The sequence below is a fragment of the Spermophilus citellus genome (genome assembly GCF_964194105.1).
Source record: "Spermophilus citellus genome assembly, chromosome: 5".
Classification (NCBI taxonomy): Eukaryota; Metazoa; Chordata; class Mammalia; order Rodentia; family Sciuridae; genus Spermophilus; species Spermophilus citellus.
Genome location: NC_138186.1, coordinates 53,659,459 through 53,686,453, shown reverse-complemented (window position 1 = coordinate 53,686,453; position 26,995 = coordinate 53,659,459). Strand labels below are relative to the sequence as shown.

Sequence of the window (26,995 nt, the reverse complement as noted above, 5' to 3'; positions counted from 1 at the left end):
ACACTGCGTGTTCTGTGCCATGCCCTCCACAGCCTCTGGGGCAGTGTGGTTAACTTCCTTGTACTGAGTTACTTGTATCTGCCCCAACACACATTGAGTCTGGGAGAACAAAATTCACACCTTATGCTTCTCTGGCATCCTTTAGAGACCAGGGAAGAATATGAGATACAAATACATTTTTAAATGATTATTAAAATTAAATAAATAAACAGCATGGGGGGAGGAGCAAAGCAAAATCTTCCCTTGAAATAGGTGAATTCTAAAAAGTGTGCAACACTCACGTGTCTTGAACGAAGGCATGGATTTTGGCCAGAGCTTTGATCTGCAGACTACAGTGACTAGGAGAGGGGAAAAAAATTGATGTCAGAAGGATCACCAGAAGACAGCCAAGTGACATATGCACAGAGAAGTTGAGCCAAAGCAGTGGCCATCTGTTTTTGTAAAGGGATCAGAGAGTTGAGAGGACCACCCCCCACACTAGGTGCAGTTACATGGGCCCACTGAAGCCGAGAGCAGAGCAGAACTAGTCAAATCCTCCAGACACTTAGGTCCCAAGTCCTGCTAAAAGGAAGGTCCTCATGCTACCCTTGAAGAATTTGAAAGTAATGGTGAACTTATTCTAAATAAAGCAACAACAAAGCCCAGACCCAGTTAAATTACAGACCACACTGACAATCCATCTACACAGACAGTGACCCTTTTTACTTTAGTCTCCACTGTTCCTAACACACAATACCTGGTATTTACTTGTACTAGAGATTGAACTCAGGAGCACTTTACCACGGAGCTGTATCCTCAGTTTTTTTATTTTTTATTTTCAGACAGGGTCTCACTAACTTGCTGAGGCTGGCCTCAAACTCAAGATCTTCCTTCCTCAACCTCCGAAGTCACTGGGATTATAGGCATGCATCACCATACCCAGCCAATATCTGGTATTTAATAAATAATCATCAGGTAAATGATGAAGCAAGAAATGTGACCCACTGATAAGAGGGAAAACAGTTCAACAGAACAAGACCCAAGGGTGGCCTGAATGTTAGAACTGTCAGGAAGGATCTTTAACTAATAAACATACTAAAAGATCTAGTGGAAGGGTAGACAACATTAATAGAGAGGATGGAGAATTTTAGCAAAGATGTAGAAACTATATATTGGAAAGGCAAATAAATTTTTTAAAAAATTTTTAGTTGTTGATGGACACAATACCATTATTTTATTTATTCATTTTTACGTGGTGCTGCAAATCAAAGCCAGTGACTCACATATGCTAGGCAAGCGCTCTATCACTGAGCCACAACCCCAGCCCAAAGGCAAATAAGTTTTTGAAAAATGAAAAAAAGAACAATTATTTTGATGGTTATCAGAAGACTAAACCTAATTAATCAGTGAACTTGAGGACAGACAGGTCAACTGAAACCCAAAGAAAAAAGTTGGAAGAAAAAAAAAACAAAACAAAACAGGCCATCTGAGGTCTAGGGGCAATAACACTCTGATTAACATAAATATAACTGGAATCCCAGAAGCAGAGGAAAAAGGATAAAAAAAATACTGACAAGATAATGACCAAGAAATTTCCATATGGAATGAAATCAATCCACAGATCCAAGGTCACTCAATTCCAAATAAATACAAAGAAAATCACAGAAGGATGTAGCAGGGCCAACCTGCTGAAAAAAGGAAACTCTTGAAAGCAGCCACAGGAAAACAGACACATGACATGCAGAGAATAATGGCTGACTTCTCATCAGAAACACAGAGGACAAAAAATGGAATAATATGTTTAAAGTGCTGAAAGAAAAAAAAATGATCAACTTCAAATTCCATATCCAATGCAAATATCCTTCGAAATGAAAGGGAAAAAATACATTTTTAAATAGACAAAAGCTGAAAGAATTAGTCTATAGCAGGCTTGAACTACAATAATAGGCTCAAAGATAATTATTTCAAGTATAAATCTGGTTCTCCAAGAAGGCATGAAGAATACCAGAGAGGCTAAATATGTCAGTAAATACCAAGAACATTAAAAGAAATAATATGTGTATGTGCATATATCTTTAAAGCACAAATTATTTAAAGTAAAACTAATGATATAAAATTGAGTTTATATAAAAACAAGAACACAAAGGTGGAAGGACAGTAATTGCATATATACTATTATAAAGTTCTTACACTGCAGCGGAATATTTTTGGAAGGGAGGCTATGATAAATTAAAAATGCATATTATAATCTCTAGAGCAACAACTGACACATAACACAAAAAGGCATATAAAAAATCAAAGAAATAAAAAGGAGTACTAAAAATACTAAATTATTCTCCCCAAAAAGGAAAGAAGAAAAGAACAGAGGAACAAGAGCAAATAGGGTAAAAAGAAACCAAACAACCAAGATGGGGGATTTAAACTCAAACATATCAATAATTACACTCCATGTAAATGTTTAACTATTCCAATTAAAAGGCAGAGACTTTTATACAGGTCAGACTGGACAAAAAGGTAAGACCCAACCATATGCTTTTCCCAAGAAATACATTTAATCATAAAAACAAAGACAGAAAACAGAAGGACAGAAAAACACCATGCAAGCACTAAGCTATAAAGGCTTATGAAGCTACATTAATAGCAAAGATGACTCAAAGAGTATTACTAAGGATAAATACTTTATAATGACAAAAGTTCAACTAATCAAGAGGACAAGACAATCTTCACCATGCATGTGCCTAATAACAAAGCTCCTAAACAACTGAAGTAAACACTGACAAAACTTCAGGGAGTAGCCAGGGGCAGGGGCACAAGCCTATAAAACAAGCTACTCAGCAGGTGGAGGCAAGTGGATCACAAGTTCCAAGCCAGCCTCAGCAATTTAATGAGACCCTGTCTCAAAATAAAAAATAAAAAGGGCTAGGGATGTAGCTCAATTGCAAAGCACCCCTGAGTTCAACAGACACTGAAGGATAAAGTGACATTATAAATAACTATGCCAATAAATTCAACACCTTGAATGAAGTGAACAATAAATTTAAAAACAAATTTATTGAAAAAATAACCCTTAAAAAAACCCAAAGAATCTGAAAAACCATATATCTATTAAAGAATGAGTTTTGAAATTTCCCATAAAGCAAACTCAAATAGCTCCACAGGTTAATCTTATCAATAGATTTTTTTAAAAAAAAGAAATAACCAATGTCACATAAATTATTCGAGAAAATACAAAAAGAGGAATCATTTCTAAAGTCATGTTAAGAAACTAACACAGAGGGGGGAAGTGCTGGGGAGTGACATAGGCCAAATTATATTGTCATACTGTGCGCATGTACGAATATGTAACAACAAATCCCATCTTTATTTACAACTATACTGCACCAATAAAAAAATGTGGGGGGGAGGAAAAAAGACTTAACAAAACCCTGACAATAAAAACAGGCAAGGACTTAAAAGAATACAGAATTAGGGATTTTTCTCTCATGAATAAAATATTAATATATCAAATATAGAAATATATAAAAGTAGTAATACATCACGATCAACTAGAGTTTATCCCAAAATGCAAGACTTTTTTAACCATTTTGAAGTCACTCAATGTAATTAATTGTATTACCAGAACAAATAAGAAAAATCCTGTAATAATTTCTTCAAATAAAGAACAAGTATTTGACAAAATTAAACATTCACCCATGGTGAAAAACTCTCAGCAAACTAGAAATAGAAGAAAAATTTGTCAACCTAATGATGACCTTTTTTTTTTTTCTTTTTTTTCCTCCTTACTTTTTTCTTTGTGTTTCAGTTTGGGTTTCTGTTGACCTGTCTGTCCTCAAGTTCACTGATTAATTAGGTTCAGTCTATTGATAACCATCAGAATCTATACAGACACACAGCTAACATCATACAGAACGATGTTAAACACTTTCTGGACCAAAGCAAGGAAAAATGTGCTCTTACCACTTCCATACTTTATCACACTGGAGGAACTAGTTAGTGAGATAAGACAAGAAAAAAAATAAAAAGCATACAAATTGGAAAGGAGAAAAAACTTTTTTTTTTTTTTTTTTTTTTTTTTTTTAGTATTAGGGATTGAACTCAGGGGCACTCTCAACCACTGAGCCACATCCCCAGCCCTATTTTGAATTTTATTTAGAGAAAGGGTCTCACAAGTTGCTAAGCACCTCACCATTGCTGAGGCTGGCTTTGAACTCACAATCCTCCTTCCTCAGCCTCCTGAGCCACTGGGATTACAAATGTGCGCCACCACTCCCGGCTGAAGACATGATTTTGTAAATAAAAATATCTTAAGAACTATATCTAGCACTATTAAGTAAATTCTTACAGGATGCAGTTAATGTACAAAAAAAACTAGCATCAATAATTGGAAGATGAGGGGCTGGGGATGTGGCTCAAGCGGTAGCACGCTCGCCTGGCATGCTTGCGGCCCTGGTTCGATCCTCAGCACCACATACAAACAAAGATGTTGTGTCCGCCGAAAAAAACTGAAAAATAAATATTAAAATTCTCTCTCTCTAAATAAATAAATAAATAATTGGAAGATAACATTTTTAAAAAGTCATTTAAAATAATATCCTTGGGAATAAACAACAAAAGATTTTGTACAACCTCTACATTGAAAACTAAAAAAGACTGCTAAGGCTTTTTGAATAAATTAAAAAGCTGATTCTAAAACTTATATGTAAACACATAGCCAAAATAATCTTGGGGGAAAAAAAAGAACAAAGCTGGGAAACATACTATTTGTGAGATTTCTTTTGTCAAGGTATGTATGGTACTAACAAAAGGATAACTTAATGGAAAGGAACAGACAGACCTGAAGTCACATGTATACAAATAATTTATGAAAAGAATAAAATTTATAAGAAGAATTTTTTTTTTAAATTAATGGAAGGGCTGGGACTATGGCTCAGCGGTAGTGCACTTGCCTTGCATGTATGAGGCAATGGGTTAGATTCTCAGCACCCCATATAAATAAACAAAATAAAGATCTATCAACAACCAAGGGAAAAATATTTTTTTTAAATGGGAAAAAGTAAGTATTTTCAACAATTAGTGGACAACTGTATATCTATAAGAAAAAAAAAGGACACTTGACCCCTATATCACAATACACAAAAATTAATTTTAGATATACCACAAACATAAAGGATAAAAGAAAAAAGTCTGCATGAAAATAGGATATTATTTTCACGTCTTGTGAAGGCAGACTTTTTTAGAGAGAAAAAAAATCATTACCAAAAGAAAAATTGGTAAATTATATTTCATCTTCAAGATTTTAAACTTTTAGATATCCGAGTTAGAAAACAAGAAGTAAAATTATCTTACTTCACAGATGACAAGATCTTAAAATAGAAAACTCTAAAGATTACACACATATACACACACAGCTGTTATAACTAATAAGTGATTTCAGGGAACTTTCAAGATATAATATCAACACACAAAAATCAGTCACTTCTACATATTAACAATGAATAATCCCAAAAGGTAATTAAGGAAACAATTCAACATATAATAGTATCAAAAAGAATAAAATACTTAGGAATGAATTAAGGATGTAAAGACCTGTTCACTGAAAACAACAAAACACTGCCAAAAGAAATTAAAGAAGACATAAATAATTGGAAACATCCCATGTTAATAGATTGGAAGACGTATTACCATTAAGATGACAATACTACCCAAAAATAACCTACAGATTCAATGCAATTCCTATCAAAATCCTAATGGCAGTTTTTGCAGAAAGAGAATATCCCATCCTTAAATTCATATAGAACCAGGAGTAACGACACGTGCCTACAATCCCAGCTCTTCAGGAAGCTGAAGGAAGAGGACCTCTTGAGCCAAGGAGTTGGGAAACCAACCTGAGTAACATAAGAAGACTCCGTATCAAAAAAGGGTGGGGAGGTGCTGATAATGTAGCAGTGGTAGAGCACTTGCCAGCTAGCATGCACTTGAGGCCCTGAGTTTGATCCCCAGCACCATTAAAAAAAAAAAGGCGGGGGGGGGGGGCGGTCATATATAATTTCAAGGAACACTAAGCAGCTAAAAAAATCTTGAAAATGACAAGCAAATTTGGAGGATACACATGTCCTGATTTCAAAACTACTACAAAGCTCATTAAAACATTATAATATTGGAATAAAGATAGATGCTTGGAACAGGGTCCAGAAATAAATTCTCACATGTACAGTTAAAAGATTTTTGACAAGACCATTAAATAGGGAAAGGACAGTGTTTTCAAGAAATGGTGCTGGGGGAACTGGATATTCACATTCAAAAGAAGGAAGCTGGACACTTACCTAATGCTACATAAAAAATGGCCTAAAGACCTTTGTTTATAATGGGCTAAAACTATAAAACTCTGACAAGAAAACAGAGGCAAAAAGCTTCATGACATTGAATTTAGCAATGATTTCCTGTATATAGTAATTAAAGAAAAAAATAGGCAACCTGAGCAGCATTAATATTAAAAACTTCTGTGTATCAAAAAACAAGCAGTAGAGTGAACAAATAAACCACAGAATGGGAGATAATATTTTCAAATAAAATCTGATAAAAGATTAATATCCAGAATATATAAAGAACAATAAAAACCCAATTTTAGAAATGGGAAAGGTGTGAATAGACATTTCTCTAAAAAAGATATTCAAATGGTCCATAACACATGAAAAAAATGCTCAAACAACACTAGCTATTAGGAAAATGCAAATCAACCACTTAGATACCACTGCACATACATTAAGAAGTCTATTATCAAAAAAAGGAAAATAACAGTACTGGTAAGGGTATGGAGAAATTGTAGCCTTCATAAACTGCTAATGGGAATGTAAATTGGTGTAGCCATCATAGAAAACAGTATGACACTTCCTCAAAACAAACAAACAAACACCTTATGATCCACCAAAAGAGGGGGGCAATTCCACTTACAAGTGAATCTCAAAAGAACTGAAAGCAGCAACTCAAATAGATACTGGCACACCTATATTCCTAGTGCTACTATGCAAAATATGGGGCTGCAGTTGTGCTCAGCGGTAGAGCGCCTTGCCTAGCATGTGTGAGGCACTGGGTTCGATTCTCAGCACAGCATATAAATAAATGAATAGTGCTATTATGCATAGGAGCTAAAAGGTGGTAACAGCCCCAATGTCTATCAACAGAAGAATGGATAGAGAAAATGTATATCATATAAAAAGGAGTAAAATTCTGCCACATGATGAATTCTGCAACATGATAAATCTTGAAAACATTATGCAAAATAAAATAAATCAGAAACAAAAGGATAAATATTGTATGAATCTATTAAATGAGATACCTAGAATAGGCAACTTCGAAAACACAGGAAGTGTAAAAGTGGTTACCAGGGGCTGGAAGAAGGGAAAAATAGGGGTTTTTATTTAATGGACACAGAGCTGCTGTTTAAGATGATGAAAATATTCTAGAAATGTATAGTGGTGAAGGCTGCACCACAATTTTAATTTCATTTTATATTATATATATTTTCCACAATATAAAAAATACTCAGAAAACTAAAAAAGAATTAAATATCTGCTTATAAAAAGATAACATTCAGAAAATGAATAAGTATCCAGGCACAGTGTGGTACATGCCTATAATTCCAGGAATTGGGGAGGCTGAGGCAGGAGGATTGCAAATTCAAGGCCAGCCTGGGTAACTTAGCAAGACACTGTCTCAAAATAAAAAATAAAAAGGGCTAGGGATATGGCTCAGTGGTAAAGCAACTCTGGGTTCAATCCCTAGCACAAAAAAAAAAAAAAAAAAGAGAGAGAGAGAGAGAAAGACAATTAATAGGCAAACTAGCCAGGAGCAAAGGCACAAGGGAGCTGAGGCAGAAGGAATAAGTGTGAGGCTAGACTGGGCAATTCAGCAAGATGATGTCAAAAAATAAAATAAGATGGGGTGTGGCTCAGGGTAGAGCCCCTGGGTTCAACCTCAGGTACCAAAAAGGGGGGCAAGCAATATATTTACCACACACATATTTGACACAGTACCTGTACCCAAAATACATAATTAATCCTACAACTTAAAGACATCCATTTTTAAAAATGTTGAAAAGAGGGGCTAGGGTATAGCTCACAGTGCTTGCCTAGAATGCTCAGAGCCCTATGTTCCATCCTCAGCACATACACATAAAAGGCACATGGAAAAGGATTCAACCTCATTCATCTCAGAAACATACATTAAACCACAATGACATAACACAACACCCACTAGAATGGTTAAAATAAAAAAGGCTGACAATACCAAATACTGACAAGGTTGCAGAACAATCAGAACTTCAGACATTGCTGGAAGGAGCATAAATCAGTACAGCCATATTAGAAAACTACATGGCATTTAAAAATCTACCCTGTAGTCTCAGAATTTCTACTCTTGGGCATTTATCCAAGACAAATGAAAACATTTGTCCCTCAAAAGCCTTGTATAAGAATGTTTGTAGAGCTATATTCATAATTGCCCCCAACTGGAAATATCTCAAGTAAACCAACTACAAAAGAATGAATTATGTATATCCACATATTAGAATATTACTCAGCAATAAAAAGAAATTAACATGTGAATGTATCTCAAAAACATTAAGATGAGGGGAAAAAAACAGACACAAGTGAATATTCTATGATTCAATTTATTCAAAGTTGTAGAACAGACAAAACTAACCTATGGTGATAAAAATCAGAAGAGATGTGAGTTTGGATTCAACTCAGAAGGCAACGGAAATATTATCTTAATAGGGATGTAGACTATATGTGTGCATCATTCAAAATTGATAGAAGTGTCCACTTAAAATCTGCATTTCAATTATAAAATTATATCTCAAATTAAAAAAAAAGAAAAGTGGTTGGTTACAGGGTTGCTTAAACACTATTAGAAGCAGATGGCAACATGATTTAGGGGGAAAAAAGTGTTACAGAGCCCCAGAGTATTACAGAACGCTACTTCTCTGACTTCCTGGGTCTGTTTCCTCATCTATCACATCCTAAAGTTGAGTGTCTACTCTACTGTGGTGCCTAGCATTACTACCAAAATGAAAGGGCTTATGTGGGACTGTGGAGAGTTAAAATATAGGATGATGCTCAAGAAATAACAAAAGAGCAGGATAAAGACTTCCTTCCCAAAGAAGGAGACAGAGCCTGAACTCACAGCCAGATCCAGAGACCACAAGAAGATGGCCTCCAGTGACGTAAAGGATCACTAGGCAATGCTGAGCTGATGTGGATCTGGGGCGAACAGTCTGGGCCTCTCAGAACACACACTGAGCCCGGATCGGCTGAATTTTCAAGCTCCCGTTCGCCTGCTTCCCGCAGACAAACAGCTGTGACTCAGCACTAATCCATCCGGCTGAAACAACTGGTCAGCCCTTCTCATCCTACCGAGGTAAATGCCTACCGAGCCTTCATAGATAGTGGCCACAGGTTTGAAACGGGGCTTGGGAGAGACAGTAAGGACCCACCCGTTGCATTGGTCACCCGACAAAGGGAAACGAACTGTCGCCATTTGCAAGAGATACCACCATGGCAGAGAACTGACGTCATCAGACTGCGGCGGAGGAGATAACTTCATTGAAACCTGCGGCTACAGGTGTGTAATTCCCTAGTCTTCCCTCTCCACACATCGGGGAAACCTTAAGGGCCCCTCCCAGCTCTCCCGTGAGCGCAATAGCCAGACCCAGGGAATCAGAGGTGGCGCGGGACCCGCGGCGCAGAACTACCGCTCCCACCAGGGCTGACAGCTGAGGTCTCTTGCACCAGCTACCGGGGGCGTGGCTACCGGAGAGCAAGTAAAATTCGCTGAGGATTCTCAGCCCCAAGTTCTACAAACTTAGGGTCTGAGGGAATGGCAAACAGGGAGAGTGTGCCCAGTCGTTCATGAAAACAGGGCTCCCGGGAGCAGCAGACCTGGCGTGTAGCCAGTATTGTGGTGAGCGGCACCTGTGAGAGGGGCCTGGCTAGAGGAAAAGTGGGAAGTGACTAGACACAAGAGGAGGCCCTAGGCACTCAGGATTGGAGACTCGCCCAGTCTGGGAGGAGCTGCTGCACAGTGATTGGTTCCCTCGTATTGACAGGAGAAACTTGGCCTGGTGGGCACAGCGCCACCTACTGGAAGAGAAGTTAATCAAACTCTAAGACTGCATTTACAATTTTTTTTTTCTTTTTTTCTTTTCACTTTTTTTTTTATTTTATTGTTGGTCTCTTTTTTTTTGATTTGGGTTTTTCTTTCATTTTCATTTTTCTTTCTTGTTGTTTTTTAAAATTTTTTTTACAATGTTTTTAATTTTTTTCTTCTAATTTTAATTTTAATTTTTTTATTATTTTTAAATTTTTTTTTATTTCCTATTTTTTTTCTTCTTTTGTCTTTTCATTTCTTTTCAATTATCTTATCCCCCCTTCCTTGAATTCTACCTGCTTACTCTCATTCTCTTTAGTGACTTCTTCCCTTCCCTTCTAATACCTTTCCTCCCAAGCATCTAATAAATTTATAGGAGTAAACAGTAACTCAGCAGTCAAACAGAACAAGAAGTAACATGAGCAGCTTCAAAAAGCAAGGAAGAAAAGGAGTACAAACAATGCAGGACAGCCTAAATATTCAGGAGGACCTAGAGTCATCAGAAAAATGGTCATATAAAGAACTCAAGGAACACCTTAGACAGATGGAATGGAACCTTAAAGAGGATACAAGACAGCAAATTCAAGCAGTGAAAGAACACATTGAGAATGAATTACATAAACAGATAAAAGAAGAAGTTAAGCATCTTTATCAGGAGATAGAGATTATAAAAAATAATCAAACAATAATTCTAGAAATGAAGGAAACAATAAACCAAATTAAAAACTCAATTGAGAGTATCACTAACAGAGTGGAGCAAGTAGAAGCCAGAACGTCAGAGAATGAAGACAAAATATATCATCTTGAAAACAGTCTAGCCAACTCAGAAAGGCTGGTAAAAAATCACGAGAAAAACATCCAAGAGTTATGGGATAACATAAAAAAACCAAACTTACGAGTCATCGGGATAGAAGAAGGTACAGAGATTCAAACCAAGGGAATGAGTAACCTGCTGAATGAAATAATTACAGAAAACTTTCCAGAAATAAAAAAGGAAACAGATATACAAATTGAAGATGCATACAGGACACCGAGCACACAAAATCACAGTAGACCAACGCCAAGACACATTGTTATGAAGATATCCAATATACAGAACAAAGAGAAAATATTAAAAGCTACAAGAGAAAGGAGACAGATTATATTCAGGGGTAAACCAATACGGTTAACAACGGATTTTTCAGCACAGACACTGAAAGCAAGAAGGTCATGGAACAATGTATTTCAAACACTGAAAGACAATGGATGCCAACCAGAATTCGGTATCCAGCAAAATTAAGCTTCAGGTATGACAACGAAATAAAAATCTTTCATGATAAACAAAAGTTAAAAGAATTTGCAGCCAGAAAACCAGCATTGCAAAGCATTTTGAGCAAAACACTACACGAGGAAGAAATGAAAAACAATAACCAAAACCATCAGTAGGAAGTGCCTCGGTAGAGACAGAGGGCGAGGGGAAGGATAATCATGGAGAAACAAACTAAATTTTTTTAAAAAAGGATAAATAATCAAACATGGATGGAAGTACAAACCATATATCAATAGTAACTTTGAATGTTAATGGCTTAAACTCTCCAATAAAGCGACATAGGCTGGTATCATGGATTAAAAAAACAAATCCAACAATATGCTGCCTCCAGGAGACACATCTGATTGGAAAAGACATACACAGGCTGAAGGTGAAAGGATGGGAAAAAATATACCATGCACACGGTCCTCATAAGCAAGCAGGGGTGGCCATCCTCATATCGAATAAAATTGACTTCAAGACTAAGTTTTGATTAAAAGGGATAAAGAAGGACATTATATACTGTTAAAAGGAACCATTCACCAACAAGACATAACAATTATCAATATTTATGCACCAAACAATGGTGCTGCGACATTCATAAAACAAATTCTCCTCAAGTTCAAGAATCAAATAGACCACAACACAATAATTATGGGTGACTTCAACACACCTCTCTCACCATTGGACAGATCCTCCAAACAAAAGTTGAATAAAGAAACTATAGAACTCAATATCACAATCAATAACCTAGACTTAACTGACATATATAGAATATATCAACCATCATCAAATGGATATACTTTTTTCTCAGCAGCACATGGATCCTTCTCAAAAATAGACCATATATGATGCCATAGGGCAACCCTCAGTAAATATAAAGGGGTGGAGATAATACCATGCATTTTATCTGATCATAATGGAATGAAACTGGAAATCAATGATAAAAGAAGGAAGGAAAAATCCTACATCACATGGAAAATGAATAATATGTTACTGAATGATCAATGGGTTACAGAAGACATAAAGGAGGAAATCAAAAAATTCTTAGAGATAAATGAAAATACAGACACAACATATCGGAACCTATGGGACACAATGAAAGCAGTTTTAAGAGGAAAAGTCATCGCCTCGTGGTCATTCCTCAAAAAAAGAAAAAACCAACAAATAAATGAGCTCACACTTCATCTCAAAGCCCTAGAAAAGGAAGAGCAAAACAACAGCAAATGTAGCAGAAGGCAAGAAATAATTAAAATCAGAGCGGAAATCAATGAAATTGAAACAAAAGAAACTATTGAAAAAATTAACAAAACTAAAAGTTGGTTCTTCGAAAAAATAAATAAGATCGACAGACCTTTAGCCATGCTAACGAAGAGAAGAAGAGAGAGAACTCAAATTACTAACATACGGGATGAAAAAGGCAATATCACAACAGATGCTACAGAAATACAGAAGACAATTAGAAATTATTTTGAAAACCTATATTCCAATAAAATAGAGGATAGTGAAGACATCGATAAATTTCTTAAGTCATATGATTTGCCCAGACTGAGTCAGGAGGATACACACAATTTGAACAGACCAATATCAATGGATGAAATTGAAGAAGCCATCAAAAGACTACCAACCAAGAAAAGCCCAGGACCGGATGGGTATGCAGCGGAGTTTTACAAAACCTTTAAAGAAGAATTAATACCAATACTTTTCAAGTTATTTCAGGAAATAGAAAAAGAGGGAGCTCTTCCAAATTCATTCTATGAGGCCAACATCACCCTGATTCCGAAACCAGACAAAGACACCTCAAAGAAAGAAAACTACAGACCAATATCTCTAATGAACCTAGATGCAAAAATCCTCAATAAAATTCTGGCGAATCGAATACAAAAACACATCAAAAAAATTGTGCACCATGATCAAGTAGGATTCATCCCTGGGATGCAAGGATGGTTCAATATACGGAAATCAATAAATGTTATTCACCACATCAATAGACTTAAAGATAAGAACCATATGATCATCTCGATAGACGCAGAGAAAGCATTCGACAAAGTACAGCATCCTTTATGTTCAAAACATTAGAAAAACTAGGGATAACAGGAACTTACCTTGACATTGTAAAAGCTATCTATGCTAAGCCTCAGGCTAGCATCATTCTGAATGGACAAAAGTTAAAGGCATTCCCTCTAAAATCTGGAACAAGACAGGGATGCCCTCTATCACCACTTCTATTCAATATAGTTCTCGAAACACTGGCCAGAGCAATTAGACGAAAGAAATTAAAGGCATAAAAATTGGAAAAGAAGAACTTAAATTATCACTATTTGCAGATGACATGATTCTATACCTAGAAGACCCAAAAGGGTCTACAAAGAAACTACTAGAACTAATAAATGAATTCAGCAAAGTGGCAGGATATAAAATCAACACGCATAAATCAAAGGCATTTCTGTATATCAGCGACAAAACTTCTGAAACGGAAATGAGGAAAAACACTCCATTCACAATATCCTCAAAAAAAATAAAATACTTGGGAATCAACCTAACAAAAGAGATGAAAGATTTATACAATGAAAACTATAGAACCCTAAAGAGAGAAGTAGAAGAAGATCTTAGAAGATGGAAAAGTATACCCTGTTCATGGATAGGCAGAACTAACATCATCAAAATGGCGATATTACCAAAAGTTCTCTATAGGTTTAATGCAATGCCAATCAAAATCCCAACGGCATTTCTTGTAGAAATAGAGAAAGCAATCATGAAATTCATATGGAAAAATAAAAGACCCAGAATAGCAAAAGCAATTCTAAACAGGAAGTGTGAATCAGGCAGTATAGCGATACCAGATTTCAAACTATATTACAGAGCAATAGTGACAAAAACAGCATGGTACTGGTACCAAAACAGGCGGGTGGACCAATGGTATAGAATAGAGGACACAGAGACTAATCCACAAAGTTACAACTATCTTATATTTGATAAAGGGGCTAAAAGCTTGCAATGGAGGAAGGATAGCATCTTCAACAAATGGTGTTGGGAAAACTGGAAATCCATATGCAACAAAATGAAACTGAATCCCTTTCTCTCGCCATGCACAAAAGTTAACTCAAAATGGATCAAGGAGCTTGATATCAAATCAGAGACTCTGCGTCTGATAGAAGAAAAAGTTGGCTCCGATCTACATATTGTGGGGTCGGGCTCCAAATTCCTTAATAGGACACCCATAGCACAAGAGTTAATAACAAGAATCAACAAATGGGACTTACTTAAACTAAAAAGTTTTTTCTCAGCAAGAGAAACAATAAGAGAGGTAAATAGGGAGCCTACATCCTGGGAACAAATTTTTACTCCTCACACTTCAGATAGAGCCCTAATATCCAGAGTATACAAAGAACTCAAAAAATTAGACAATAAGATAACAAATAACCCAATCAACAAATGGGCCAAGGACCTGAACAGACACTTCTCAGAGGAGGACATACAATCAATCAACAAGTACATGAAAAAATGCTCACCATCGCTAGCAGTCAGAGAAATGCAAATCAAAACCACCCTAAGATACCATCTCACTCCAGTAAGATTGGCAGCCACTATGAAGTCAAACAACAACAAGTGCTGGTGAGGATGTGGAGAAAAGGGTACACTTGTACATTGCTGGTGGGACTGCAAATTGGTGCAGCCAATTTGGAAAGCAGTTTGGAGATTCCTGGGAAAGATGGGAATGGAACCACCATTTGACCCTGCTATTGCCCTTCTCGGACTATTCCCTGAAGACCTTAAAAGAGCATGCTACAGGGATACTGCCACATCGATGTTCATAGCAGCACAATTCACAATAGCTAGACTGTGGAACCAACCCAGATGCCCTTCAATAGATGAATGGATAAAAAAAATGTGGCATCTATACACAATGGAGTACTATGCAGCACTAAAAAATGACAAAATCATAGAATTTGCAGGGAAATGGATGGCACTAGAGCAGATTATGCTTAGTGAAGCTAGCCAATCCCTAAAAAACAAATACCAAATGTCTTCTTTGATATAATGAGAGCAACTATGAACAGAGCAGGGAGGAAGAGCAGGAAGAAAAGATTAACATTAAACAGAGACATGAGATGGGAGGGAAAGGGAGAGAAAAGGGAAATTGCATGGAAATGAAGGGAGACCCTCATTGCTATACAAAATTGCATATAAGAGGTTGTGAGGGGAATGGGAAAATAAACAAGGAGAGAAATGAATTACAGTAGATGGGGTAAAGAGAGAAGATGGGAGGGGAGGGGAGGTGGGATAGTAGGGGATAGGAAAGGTAGCAGAATACAACAATTACTAATAGGGCATTATGTAAAATTGTGGATGTGTAACCGACGTGATTCTGCAATCTGCATTTGGGGTAAAATTGGGGGTTCATAACCCACTTCAATCTAATGTATGAAATATGATATGTCAAGAGCTTTGTAATGTTGTGAACAACCAATAAAAAAAAATACAAAAGAAAAAAAAAAAAAAAGACTTCCTTCCCTCTATGACTCTCCAGGGCCATCTATACCTATCTTCTCTGGGAGACGTGGGATCTGACACTTATATAAGACCTTTCCAACACCTGTTAGTCCCCCAGGAGAGCACTTTCTACTGAATCGCTGCTATTATATAATCCTCCAACCTACCTCAAAAAAAAGTTTTTTATAAGGCCTGTCCACTCAGAGAACTGAGCCAACTATCACAATCTTAAATTATTACCTCTGACAGGAAGCAGGGAGAATTAAGGATAATTAAAGGAGGTTTAAAAAAAAATTCAGACCACACACATATGGAACTCATGAACTGGACAAAGTCTGGCATTTCCAAAGCATGCTGTACACCTGCTTTCCACCCAGCTCCTGCCTCCACGCAGGGAACTTCTCAATGCAACAACATGATGGACTTTTACTAATAAAAGAGGCTGCTTTCTGCTAGGTTTCACTATCAGGCGCAGGCTCCGGCAGGCAGGCCTACACCAGACATGTACCCACCCACCACCCTTGGGACATGACTTTGGAAGAGAACAAGGATCCTCAAGGTAATCAAAATCCTATGGTACCCAGCAGAGCAGACCCAGATGACAAGGAGCTACCAAGGGCATGTCATCAGCCCCTCATTCTCTGGTGTTCCTTAAGACCCCAGTGCTGGTAGCGAAAACAACCGCTGGCTTACCTCTCATTAGACCGGATCATGTAGTCAGTAAATTCATGGTCTCCCTTGATCACCGTCAAGGGGACCACAAGGTTGACGTCAGAATCAGTGTTCCGCAGCTGGTTGAGTTTAATATTCACCGAGAAGAGGTAATCCCGCACCTCATCTATGCCCACTTTCAGGCCCTTGCACACAACATACCTGGCAGAAGACACTCTGTCACTCCACTGAGCAAGGGCTTCCTCCCACACATTCCTTTCCCCTAAAACCCTCAGAGAGTCACAAAGTTAAACAGCTTCCCTGTTCGACCTTAAGTCTATGATCAAAGAACAGCACAGACTCTGTGTGCCAATGTTCACCTCAGATCCTTCCCTTTTGTATAAGGCTGTATTTCCATCTCTATGGTGGTATTCCCAACTGCCCTGCAGCAGACAGGATGCATGGCCATCACCTCTAGAGTCTGCCAAATTACAGACCTAATGAATGAGACTCTCCAAGGACAGGGCCTAGAAATGTGTATTTTCAACAAGTTACCTCATTATTGTGACTGGCTGTGTTTGCTTTCCCTCACGTGGGGGCACTATGTGCCACCTGGGATGTCAGCAGAGCCTGCGGTTGGCAGCCTCTTGCCTCTTCCCAGCTTACATCCCTCTTCAAGTGTCCCTAGTATTGGTCCCCTCTCACAGACCAAGCCAAGAAGTTCTCACATACGCATGGAGAATAAGACTTGTGGAGAAGGAGGCAGAGGCTGAACTAGCACAGCTCAGGACCCCTTGGGTCTAAGAATCCTGGCTCCTCATAGTGCTAGTCATTTCTCTAAAGTCAAAGTTTTAACATAGCTTGAGGGGTCCTGCCGGAGAGATGCACCAGCATTTGCTGTTCTGACTTTTAGCCAACAGAAGAAGGCTCACCGCTCTGAGTTGGCAGGACGGCTGGTAATGGGTTTGAAGAGACACACTCGTTCAAAGCAGCAGTAGAGCAGGTAAATGAGTCCCACACTGAATGGTGTGAAGAGGTCAAAGGTTTTGCAAATGAAGTGGCCTCCTAAAACAGAAAGAACACACCAGTGGCAGTCAATGTGTCTGAGAAGATAGGTGAGGTAGCTACAGGCAATCAAGATGACTAAGAAATGACTCAGATGGCTAAGTACCTGGGACCACTAAAAGTCAGAGGTAATTTATGGAAAAGTCAGTATTAGAGGGGACTTTGAGAATTCTATTGTCTTTTCTTCCCTAAATTCATCATTTAGCTACCTGTCACCTGATAAAAAAAAAGTTTTCTGTTATGTTTTTTCTTTTTTTTAAACTTCCCAACCAAATCCTGTATATGCTTTAGTGACTGCTGGGGTGAGGAGACAGCTGAAAAGTCACCTGTCCGGACAACAGACAGTGCCATGAGGAACTGACACAGCAGCAGTTGCTTGCTGAGGATCTCCTGCAGGTTCTCTTGCCCCTCCACTGAGAAACCCTGAAATGAAAGCACAGGGATCAGGGTGGGAAGAGACAACCAGGACGGAGAACATCATCCTACCTCATCTTCACAGAGACTGTGTTTTCATTGATCTTCACCATCTGACTGATAAAGATACAGCTCAGCCTTTAAATTCTTCTGGCAAGGGCACTGAGTACTGGGACCCAGGCCTGACTACTGAACCAGTATCGCTTTCCTGCCCTATCACTCCCAAAGGACAGGACCAAGTCTGCTTTCCCAAGGAAATGGAAAATTTCTAAACCCACATGGGAATCCAGGGAAGAGTAAGGCAGAACAGAGGCAAAATATTAGCTAGTCATGGTTAACCACAAGATGGGAAACGGAATGTCCTGTGAGTCCTAATAAGATCCAGGGAGTAAATATCACCAGAATACTCTGCTTGGGCTCACTGAGCTACCATACCGACCATTGAACAGACCCTGGTCTAGTAAAAGGATAAAGGGATAAAGGTTAGCATAATTCTTAGTCACAGTGATACTCTTTCTTTCTTTCTCTCTCTCTCTCTCTCTCTCTCTCTCTCTCTCTGAACCAAGGACTTGCTGACAATACCTGCTATCCTATCCTAAAACCATGGAGCTTCTTCCCTCCAGCTAGCACTCTCTGGCTAAGGAAACTTTCTCAAAAAGAAAAAGTTCCTTGTGAGATTCCAGAGCAGGGAGCCAAGACCCCAAGCCCACATAGAAGTAACAAAGGCCAAGGGATGGGGAGAGAGGTGAAAAGATAGTTGTTTAATGGGTACAGAGTTTCGGTTTTGCAAAATGAAAATGTTCTGCATATCTGTTGCACAACAGTATGAAAATACTTAATACTACTGAACTGTAGACTTAAAAAATGGTTAAATGACATATTTTATTTTAGCTGTTTTTTTACAATTAGTTAGAAAAAAACAAAAAAGAGGCTGGCCTCCATTAAGTTGGCTCCAGCCAGATGTTGTGTCCCTGGCTCAGTCCTACAAAAGTAACAGCTAAATGAATCAGAATAAAAAATGTTTAGCAATGTCATCTAGTCTTATAGATGCTTCTCAAAATGCATTCCTGTTGGGCTGGGGGTATCCTTCAGTGGTATGGTGCTTACCTAGCAAGTGCAAGGCCCTGGGTTTGATCCCTAGCACCACCGCCAAAAAGGGGCGGGGCAGGCCTATTTATAGGGACAATTAAAAAAAAATTCCAGTTATCACACCACAATGGTTACCTCATGAGCACTATCAGACCCCACAAATACCCCCCACCCTACTAGCCCAAGTCCCATCTATCCACTATTCCCTGCTATGCATGATGTTTTGGAGAGCCAAGGCATCTTCAGATCTCTTACTGACACCCTGCCTTCCTTCCTTCATTTCCCACCTCACCTCCTGTACAGGTACTGCTCGAGAGGCGCCCCAAGAGCTACAGAGCTTCTTCTCAACTCTAGCCATGTTTTGGAGCAACTGCCACTGTGTCTATCCTTCCTCAGAGTAAGTGATGGCTCACTCCAGAAAGAACTACATCTGGTGTTGGGTCACTGGGTGAGACTTCTGCTGAAGAAAGGTATGCTCTCATCATCAGGCAGATGTCCACTGACAAAGCCCCTTGAATATTCACTTTAGCCTAGCCACTGACAAAACTTCCATGGATTCTTCTGAGTGGCTGCCTTTAGTTATATGACTAGTCACTGGTTAACCACAAGATGGGAAACGGAATGCTCTGTGAGTCCTAATAAGAAGCTCCATGGTCTTAGGATAGGATAGCGGGTATCAGCTTATGAGAGGCTCAGGAGTGGCCACATATAGGCAGCCTGTACCAGGAGCAACACCAAGGTGACAAAGGATGGCAGCATGCTTCCAATTCAGTTGATTTTTTTCTTACCAGGTCTCACAGCCAATCAAGGTTTCTAAACAAAATGAGATGGGATGTTCCACCTTGCTCCAAGTATACTTATCCACATTAACAATCTTCACAAAATCATGGACAATATATACAGAAGAAATAAAAATGCACACCCCTCGTATCTGGATAACGAGCTACCACTTACCATCTCTGGCAGCAGCTTAAGGACCAAACAAAACAACAACAATTGTCAAACTGTCTCTAAATTAACAAATCTTTAATGGATCACTCTATGAAGACAAGGCCACCTACCCCATCAGCCATCAGAAAGTGCACACCCTTGCGATCTGTGTTATCCAGGACAAAATTCCGAAAAGCACTGATGTTCTCTGGGCGGGTGATATCTCCATCTCCATCAATCCCACCCTCACCTGGCACGACACAAGAGTCACAATGAGTTCATCTGCCCTGGGACATTCTACAAGCTGGAATATGAGCTCTCTGGGACAGTGAGCACAGGTACCAGGTGAGTCTTGAGACCCAGGGCCTATCCTGCAAAGTTGCCTTACAATGATGGACCAGGAGGAAGACCTAGTCTCTGCTATAATTAACCAGAGTGCAAAAGTAGCTGTCCGGCCAAGAGTCATCATATGAAACAGAGGCCCTTCCTCTTCAATACCCCAACTTGTAGTTAAAGCATCCATGCCCCAAAACCAATACCAACTTTTTATAAAGGACTGCTGTGGGGCTGCTGAGCTGCGCACTCCATACCTGGAACACAGGGCCAAAGATGGGTGTGCAGTTTGTACTTGTTAATAACCCTGCCAGTTTTCAGTCTTAGGCAGTTTCATTATTTCCTGTCATCACAAGAGAACAGTGCTCTTGCAAGGAGGGATTAATATGGCTTTGATGAGAGTTTACCTAGCACAGTGCTTAACCTGTGTTTTGCAGGCTGGGGACAGTTCGAAGGGCACCAAGACCCTCATTACAAGGACTGTGAACCCCAGACCAAGAGATCTAGGAAAGAACACACTGTGTGTAGATAACAACTGCTTCTGGTCTGAAGCATTGCATGTGGGCTTCCCCTCAGACCTCCTCTCACCCTCCCTGCTCAGTGTCCCTACCATAGTAGGGCTCGAAGAGCTCACTGGAGGCCGAGTAGAAGTCCTCCAGCTTGAAGTCGTTAGGGCCCTTCAGAGTCATCCCAAAGCCCTTTGCATGCCACTTCTTCCTCCACAGCACATACTCTGAGAAGCCGCCTGGGCCTGCACAGACATCAGCAAAGTACAGAAGCTCAGCTTCCCGATCCTTCACCAGTGGCTTCTGCAAAGGGAAGTAAAACACAGGGAGAAAGGGAAAAAAGATGGCTCACTGAGGAACAGGAAAAAGGACACAGGGGAATAAAGTAAGCCCTTTAGCAAGTATAATCCAGAGCCTCCCCCAGGGCCACAACATCCAGGATGTGGATCCTCTGTGATTATCACCACCTGGAGTGACCCAGCCCACTCCCCAAATACCCCAAATGCCTTTCATACACTAGGGCTAGTTCAATAATAAAACATTCTAAAAAAACATCTCTGTACATATATGAATGGCATTTTTATTTCTCAGGGCTTATCCAAACCATACCCTGCCATTCATGATTTCTACTGAATAGAAATATTCTGCCAAGTTAGTGCAGAGTTCCTGTATTTCACCCAGTTGCCAGTTTCGTTAATACATAACCATGACAAATATGTCAAAACTAAGAAACTCTTATTGCTATGTTACTATTAAAAACAAACTCCAAGCCAGGCATAGTGGTGCATGCCTATAATCCCAGTAGCCCCAGAGGCTGAGGCAGGAGGATCACAGGTTCAAAGCCAGCCTCAGCAACAGCAAGGTGCTAAGCAACTCAGTGAGACCCTATCTCTAAATAAAATACAAAATAGGGCTGGGGATGTGGCTGAGTGGTCAAGTACCCCTGAGTTCGATGCCCAGTACCCCAAACAATAAAAAATAAATAAACCTCAGGGCTAGGGATTTAGTTCAATGATAGTTCAACTGTCTCTCAAATTTGAAGCCCTGGGTTCCACCCCAGCATCACAAAGGAAAAAAACTAGGGTTGGGGTCGTGGCTCAGTAGTTGAGTGCTTTGCCTCACATGTATGAGGAGCTGGGTTTGATTCTCAGCACCACATATAAATAAATGAATAAAATAAAGGTCTATCAACAACTAAAAATACATTTAAAAAAAGTAAACTCCAAAGTTTATTCAGAGTTCACTAGCATCCTCTTTCTGTTCCACAATCCAACACAAGACACCACATTACACTTGTCTGCTGCTTTGTACTCCCTTCCTTCTCCTGCCTTTGCCCAGTTCTAGGTGGGGGACCCGAAAGCACAGCACCATGGGAAGCTGGCAAGGTAAGGCAGTTGGCACAGCAATGGCAGCTTCCACGCAGCCCAAAGCACCCTCTACCACATGCCTGACTAAACCACAATCATCATTTGAATTTTTATTTGATTACATTTTTGGCCCTTCAAGTACCTTTCTCTCTTAACCTCAAATTGATGCCAGATCCACCACTGCTCCACACTGTGTTGTTTATATTTCTCTTGGATGCTCTCATCAACCTTTGAGCCCTAGTTGGTGAATTCTACCCTCTCAGCAGAAGATGGACTATCTGCACTGTGACATGAGGGTGAGTTCTGGAATGGGTGACCGAGAGGGCTATGGTTGGCTTTGAAGGGGGCCTCGAGCCCTCAGCCTTCCTTTTCCACAGACTGGGCAGGGCCAAGCACCTGTCCAGAGTTCTGCAACTGCCTAATAAAGATCGGAATCCAGTCACTTCCAGATGACAAGGGCCTTGCCTCTGATGAGAGCTCTCTAGCTTTATCAAAACAGTGGAAAAGTCTCTGGAGAAATGACTTTAGCTAAAAATAAACTTCGTCATCCTGTGACAAGCCCCCTTGGGCATGCTGGGACATATCAGTCCTTTCCCCGATTCCTCACTACTCCTCCCCAGTGTTCTTTGTTCCTGAGCCATTAATTATTCATATTTTTGGATTATATTCATTTGCACACTCAAAAAAAGAATTAATGGCATTTACCAAGAACATTCTGTAGCACCTTCCATTCAGCACAGTGCTGATGAAGCAGAGGTCACAAGTTCAAGCCCTGCCCACACTGCAAAGATGGAAAACAATGTTCCTCACCACTGGCTGTGCCTCAGCCCAGGCTCCAGCCTCTCTGGGTGAACTACCGAGCCAAAGATTGGGGACAAGAAGGGCAATGACTCAATAAGAGCATCTCAACTCTTACAAGGTGTCCTAAACACGACCTCACTCTATGATTTCAAAATGAGTGGCCCTCGCAACCATGGCCAGGAGTCTGTGCATAGAAAGGACAGCTGGGGGTCTCAGCTCTACTTACTGGCTGTGCAGTCAGAGCAAGCACACAATTTAAACCTTTAAACTCAAGGTTTAAACACAATTTAAACCTTCCTCAACTATAAATCAGGATTAATGTAGGCATTTCCCAAGGCTGTTGTAGGTTAAATAAATCACCGCAAAGACTTTTCTCAAACTGTAAAATATTCAACAAATAAAAGATGACACTATACTCAACTGGATCAACTTCTTTGGAGTCAGAACTCTTATCCTTTTCTCTTTTCTATGCCAAGTGCAGCACTCTAATTTCCTCTAAAACAGGACTGAAACGTAAAGATCCACATTCAGTTTTTGTCTTCTGTCACACTTCACATTGTTTTTTGTTTTGTTTTGTTTTGTTTTACCTCAACAACATCTCCTGGCACAAGAATCCCTCACATAATACAATAGATTGTAACATGCTTCCATGTACTCCAACCAAGGGTCTAAATTCCCTTCTTTCCCTTGTTTCTTCCAATTCTTTTTTTTAAAAACATTTATTTATTTATGTATCTTTAGTTTTAGGCGGACACGTTATTTTGTTTTATGTGGTGCTGAGGATAGAACTCTAACAATGAGCCACAGCCCTACCCCCTCTTCCAATTCTTATTTACAATTTTTTTTTTCTCCTCTAGTCCCTTTGCTCCCTTTACCATAACCTGTAGCACCAGAGACCTATTTAAAAACCCAGATTCCTGCCCCCGCCTCCCACCCTCTCCACACTCCCCTGTCAAGTTCTCTGATTCTTAGTCTGTAATTGTCTAATTCAAGAGCCACAAAGCAAGCCCCTAGCAAGCCTGAGTGTGTGCTGGGCCTCCTGCCACTCCTACCTCTGCTGGGGACTGGTCTGGTGTCTCTGGCTGCCTGAAAAACAACCAAGCCTGCTGGGCTTGGCTGTCACTGGGTCCTCAGGGAAAAACAGAGATGAAAAGAGAAAACAAAATACTAAGGGCTCAGGAAAAAAATCACTTTCTATAGTAGAGTGTAGAGAAACATCTCTGAAAGGGCAATTCTCCATGGCCCCTAACAATCAATTCGGGTCAAGAAGCTGCCTAAAGCGTTACAAACACGGCTGCCCTTTCCTATATAACTACCATCTCCACCCTCGACCCGAATGGTACAATCCTGGTGCCTACTTCATTTTCATGACAGCAAAAGACAATAACCAGATACCAGCTGCTGGAGGCGTTTACATTTAAAAGCCCAAAATGACACTGTGACTTCCCATCAGCTTAACAGAGTTCCTCTGCCAGGCAGGGGTTTAAAGGAAATCATTGGGAGCTCAGAAAATTAAATCAACATTATATCAACCTAATTTTCTCAAGATGCTAATTCCAAGAGCCCATTTGTGCTGCCTGCTGGTCCTGGAAAATGGGGAGGGAGCCCTGGGAGAAAAAATGAGTAAAGGCTAGAGGGGTCTGCATGCCAGTTTTGACAGCATGACGGAAGTAGTTAGGCAGGTAGAGCTGAAACATTAAGGAACTTGAAATAAGTTTCTTTAGCCCATGGGTAATAAGGGGGTCTAGCAGAACGCAGGTAAGTGAAGCAGAAACAGGTTTGGGGGCAGCTGGCTCCTGGCCCTGTCACTGTCAAAGAAAACTAACTTTCTAGGACTGAGGGAAAATGCTTTGAAACTCTGAAGAGAATTCTAGAATGAGGTTTCCTTTTTTGTTTCTCTATCATTATAGAACGTCAACATTCATAGAAACGACATGGAGCAGAGGAGAAAATCATTTTGCTCTGCCACTTCTTTTTTTAAAATTTTTTTAGTTATACATGGACACAATATCTTTATTTTGTTTATTTATTTTTATGTGGTGCTGAAGCTCAAACTCAGTGCCTCACATGTACAAGGCAAGCGCTTTGCCATTGAGTCACAACCCCAGCCCTCTACCACTTCTTGAAAAGGGCTTGTTCAGAGAGGCAGAAAGTGGCCCTGTTACAGAGCTTGGTGCTAGAACAGATCTTAAGAGCCTTCTGGTATACTGGGGCACTCCTGGGACCATAGAAGCACTATGGGACTGTATCTGGAGAGCTCAAAGCAAAACATGACTGTATTACATAGCAGGAATATTCTCCTAACACTGAACAAATGGCAATTTTTGAGTTACTGAAGCTTAAGTCCACCCAGCACCATGAATTCTCACCCCATAAGAGTCCCGGGGATTTGTAAACATGTGATCAAACACAAAATCCATGTTAGCCATCTTCATCGCTGCCCTGCAACAAAGCAAGATAGAAAAGTGCAACTCAGTTCCAAATGTATGAAAAACCGAGGTTCAAATGAAAGGTGGAGCAGGGCCTGTCAGGGGAGGTAGGGGAAAGGTCAGCAAACCTGTTAAGGAAGAAGACTCCTCGGATCATCTCGTAGGGATTGGCCCGGGTCCGAGCTCGCCGCATCTCCTCCCCATCCAGGACATCAAACACACTCTGCCCAAAGAGAATCAAAACCTCCAGGTAAGTGTCATCCTGGCCCCTCTGGGACAGGACAGTGGTGGTGCCTGACTCAGGCCTTCCAGGAGATAGACTGCCATTTAATCTTAGCTCTGAAATGACGAATTGTGTGACCCTAAACAAGTTGCTCAATTATTCTGACCCTCAAATACCTCACCTGTAAAGGGCAAAAAAACAAATTGAAACTGGCATCTGACACATGTTAAATAGTATGTGTGGCTACACGTAGAACCACCTCTTGGTACTGCTAATCCCCACGGCAAATCCAAAAGAGCTGATATTCAGGCTCACGTGACTAGGGGTCACTTAGAAGGGAAACAAACCAAGAGCAGGGTTTTTTGAGGGCACCGACTCTACACTAGAGATCCCTTCTCCCTTTTAGCTCCCCTCTGCAGTCTCCTCTCTGGAAACTGACATCCTTACTTCATTTGCAGCTCAGTCACCTCATGGGGATATTCCCTATATGTCTGCCAAAAAATAAGCTCTGTGTGGCCTCTGTCCCTCTTCAACCCATTTCCTCCCTGGAGTTTCCCTGCCTCATTCTACCCCAGACATGTGCTTCCTGATTCCCAATCAGGACAAAATGCATCCAGAGGAAGCCAGCATTGAGCTGGGTGCTTCACATCCACTGTTTCGTAACTCCAGCTCTCATAAGCACCCACAAAGGTATTTTCTACCCAGTTTATAGATGAGGAAATAAAAAAGATGCTGAGGCAACTGGCCCAATATCACAAAGCAAAAGAGTTGTACAATTAGGTTTGAATCCAGGTTTATTTGATGCTAAAAATTATCCCAAGCTTTTTGCTATACCAGGCCTCCTCAGGATTACAATGAACTGATCCATTAAGGTCAAGTGAATTCTTTCCTAACTACTGACCACAGAGATAGCACAGAGACAGCAAGATAGTCACTAGGAAAAAAAAAAAAAAAAGACATTTTGGAGATATATACCAGGCTACGTATCTGATCTATGGGAAAAATCTTAAATTCAATCCCCCCACAAATGACCAAAAAGAAAACTGGACAAGTCTGGCCAATCACTTCACAGAAGATTTTCATGTTTGGCTCTAGCCACAAGTCTTACCTTACACTGCAACATACTGTGAAGCAGCTCTTCTCCACAAAACTCTGTTTCGTCTTCAATAATCATCTTTCTCTACAGGGAGAAGAAACAATAAATAATGACCAAGTGTGACTGAGGGGGGAGAATGGAGAAATTAGGGTTCCAAGTGAGCAGAGCAAGAAGGGGCTTGAGT

At 39.9% G+C, this 26,995-nt stretch overlaps 1 protein-coding gene across 3 annotated transcripts in view; it reads right to left on the bottom strand.

Moving 5' to 3' along the window:
- CMTR1 (cap methyltransferase 1) overlaps positions 1–26,995 on the bottom strand; it is a gene marked incomplete at its 5' end in the record, with an annotated part of 54,649 nt that overhangs the window by 8,694 nt on the left and 18,960 nt on the right. For 2 of the 3 annotated variants that reach the window (XM_081293638.1, XM_081293637.1), the window contains 9 exons: positions 282–338; positions 16,601–16,780; positions 17,491–17,623; positions 17,950–18,046; positions 20,188–20,306; positions 21,000–21,198; positions 25,433–25,505; positions 25,621–25,715; positions 26,824–26,895. In XM_081293638.1, coding sequence (XP_081149764.1) covers positions 282–338; positions 16,601–16,780; positions 17,491–17,623; positions 17,950–18,046; positions 20,188–20,306; positions 21,000–21,198; positions 25,433–25,505; positions 25,621–25,715; positions 26,824–26,895 — 1,025 coding nt within the window. The remainder of the gene's footprint in view (positions 1–281; positions 339–16,600; positions 16,781–17,490; positions 17,624–17,949; positions 18,047–20,187; positions 20,307–20,999; positions 21,199–25,432; positions 25,506–25,620; positions 25,716–26,823; positions 26,896–26,995) is intronic. The other variant, XM_081293639.1, reaches the window with a different exon arrangement.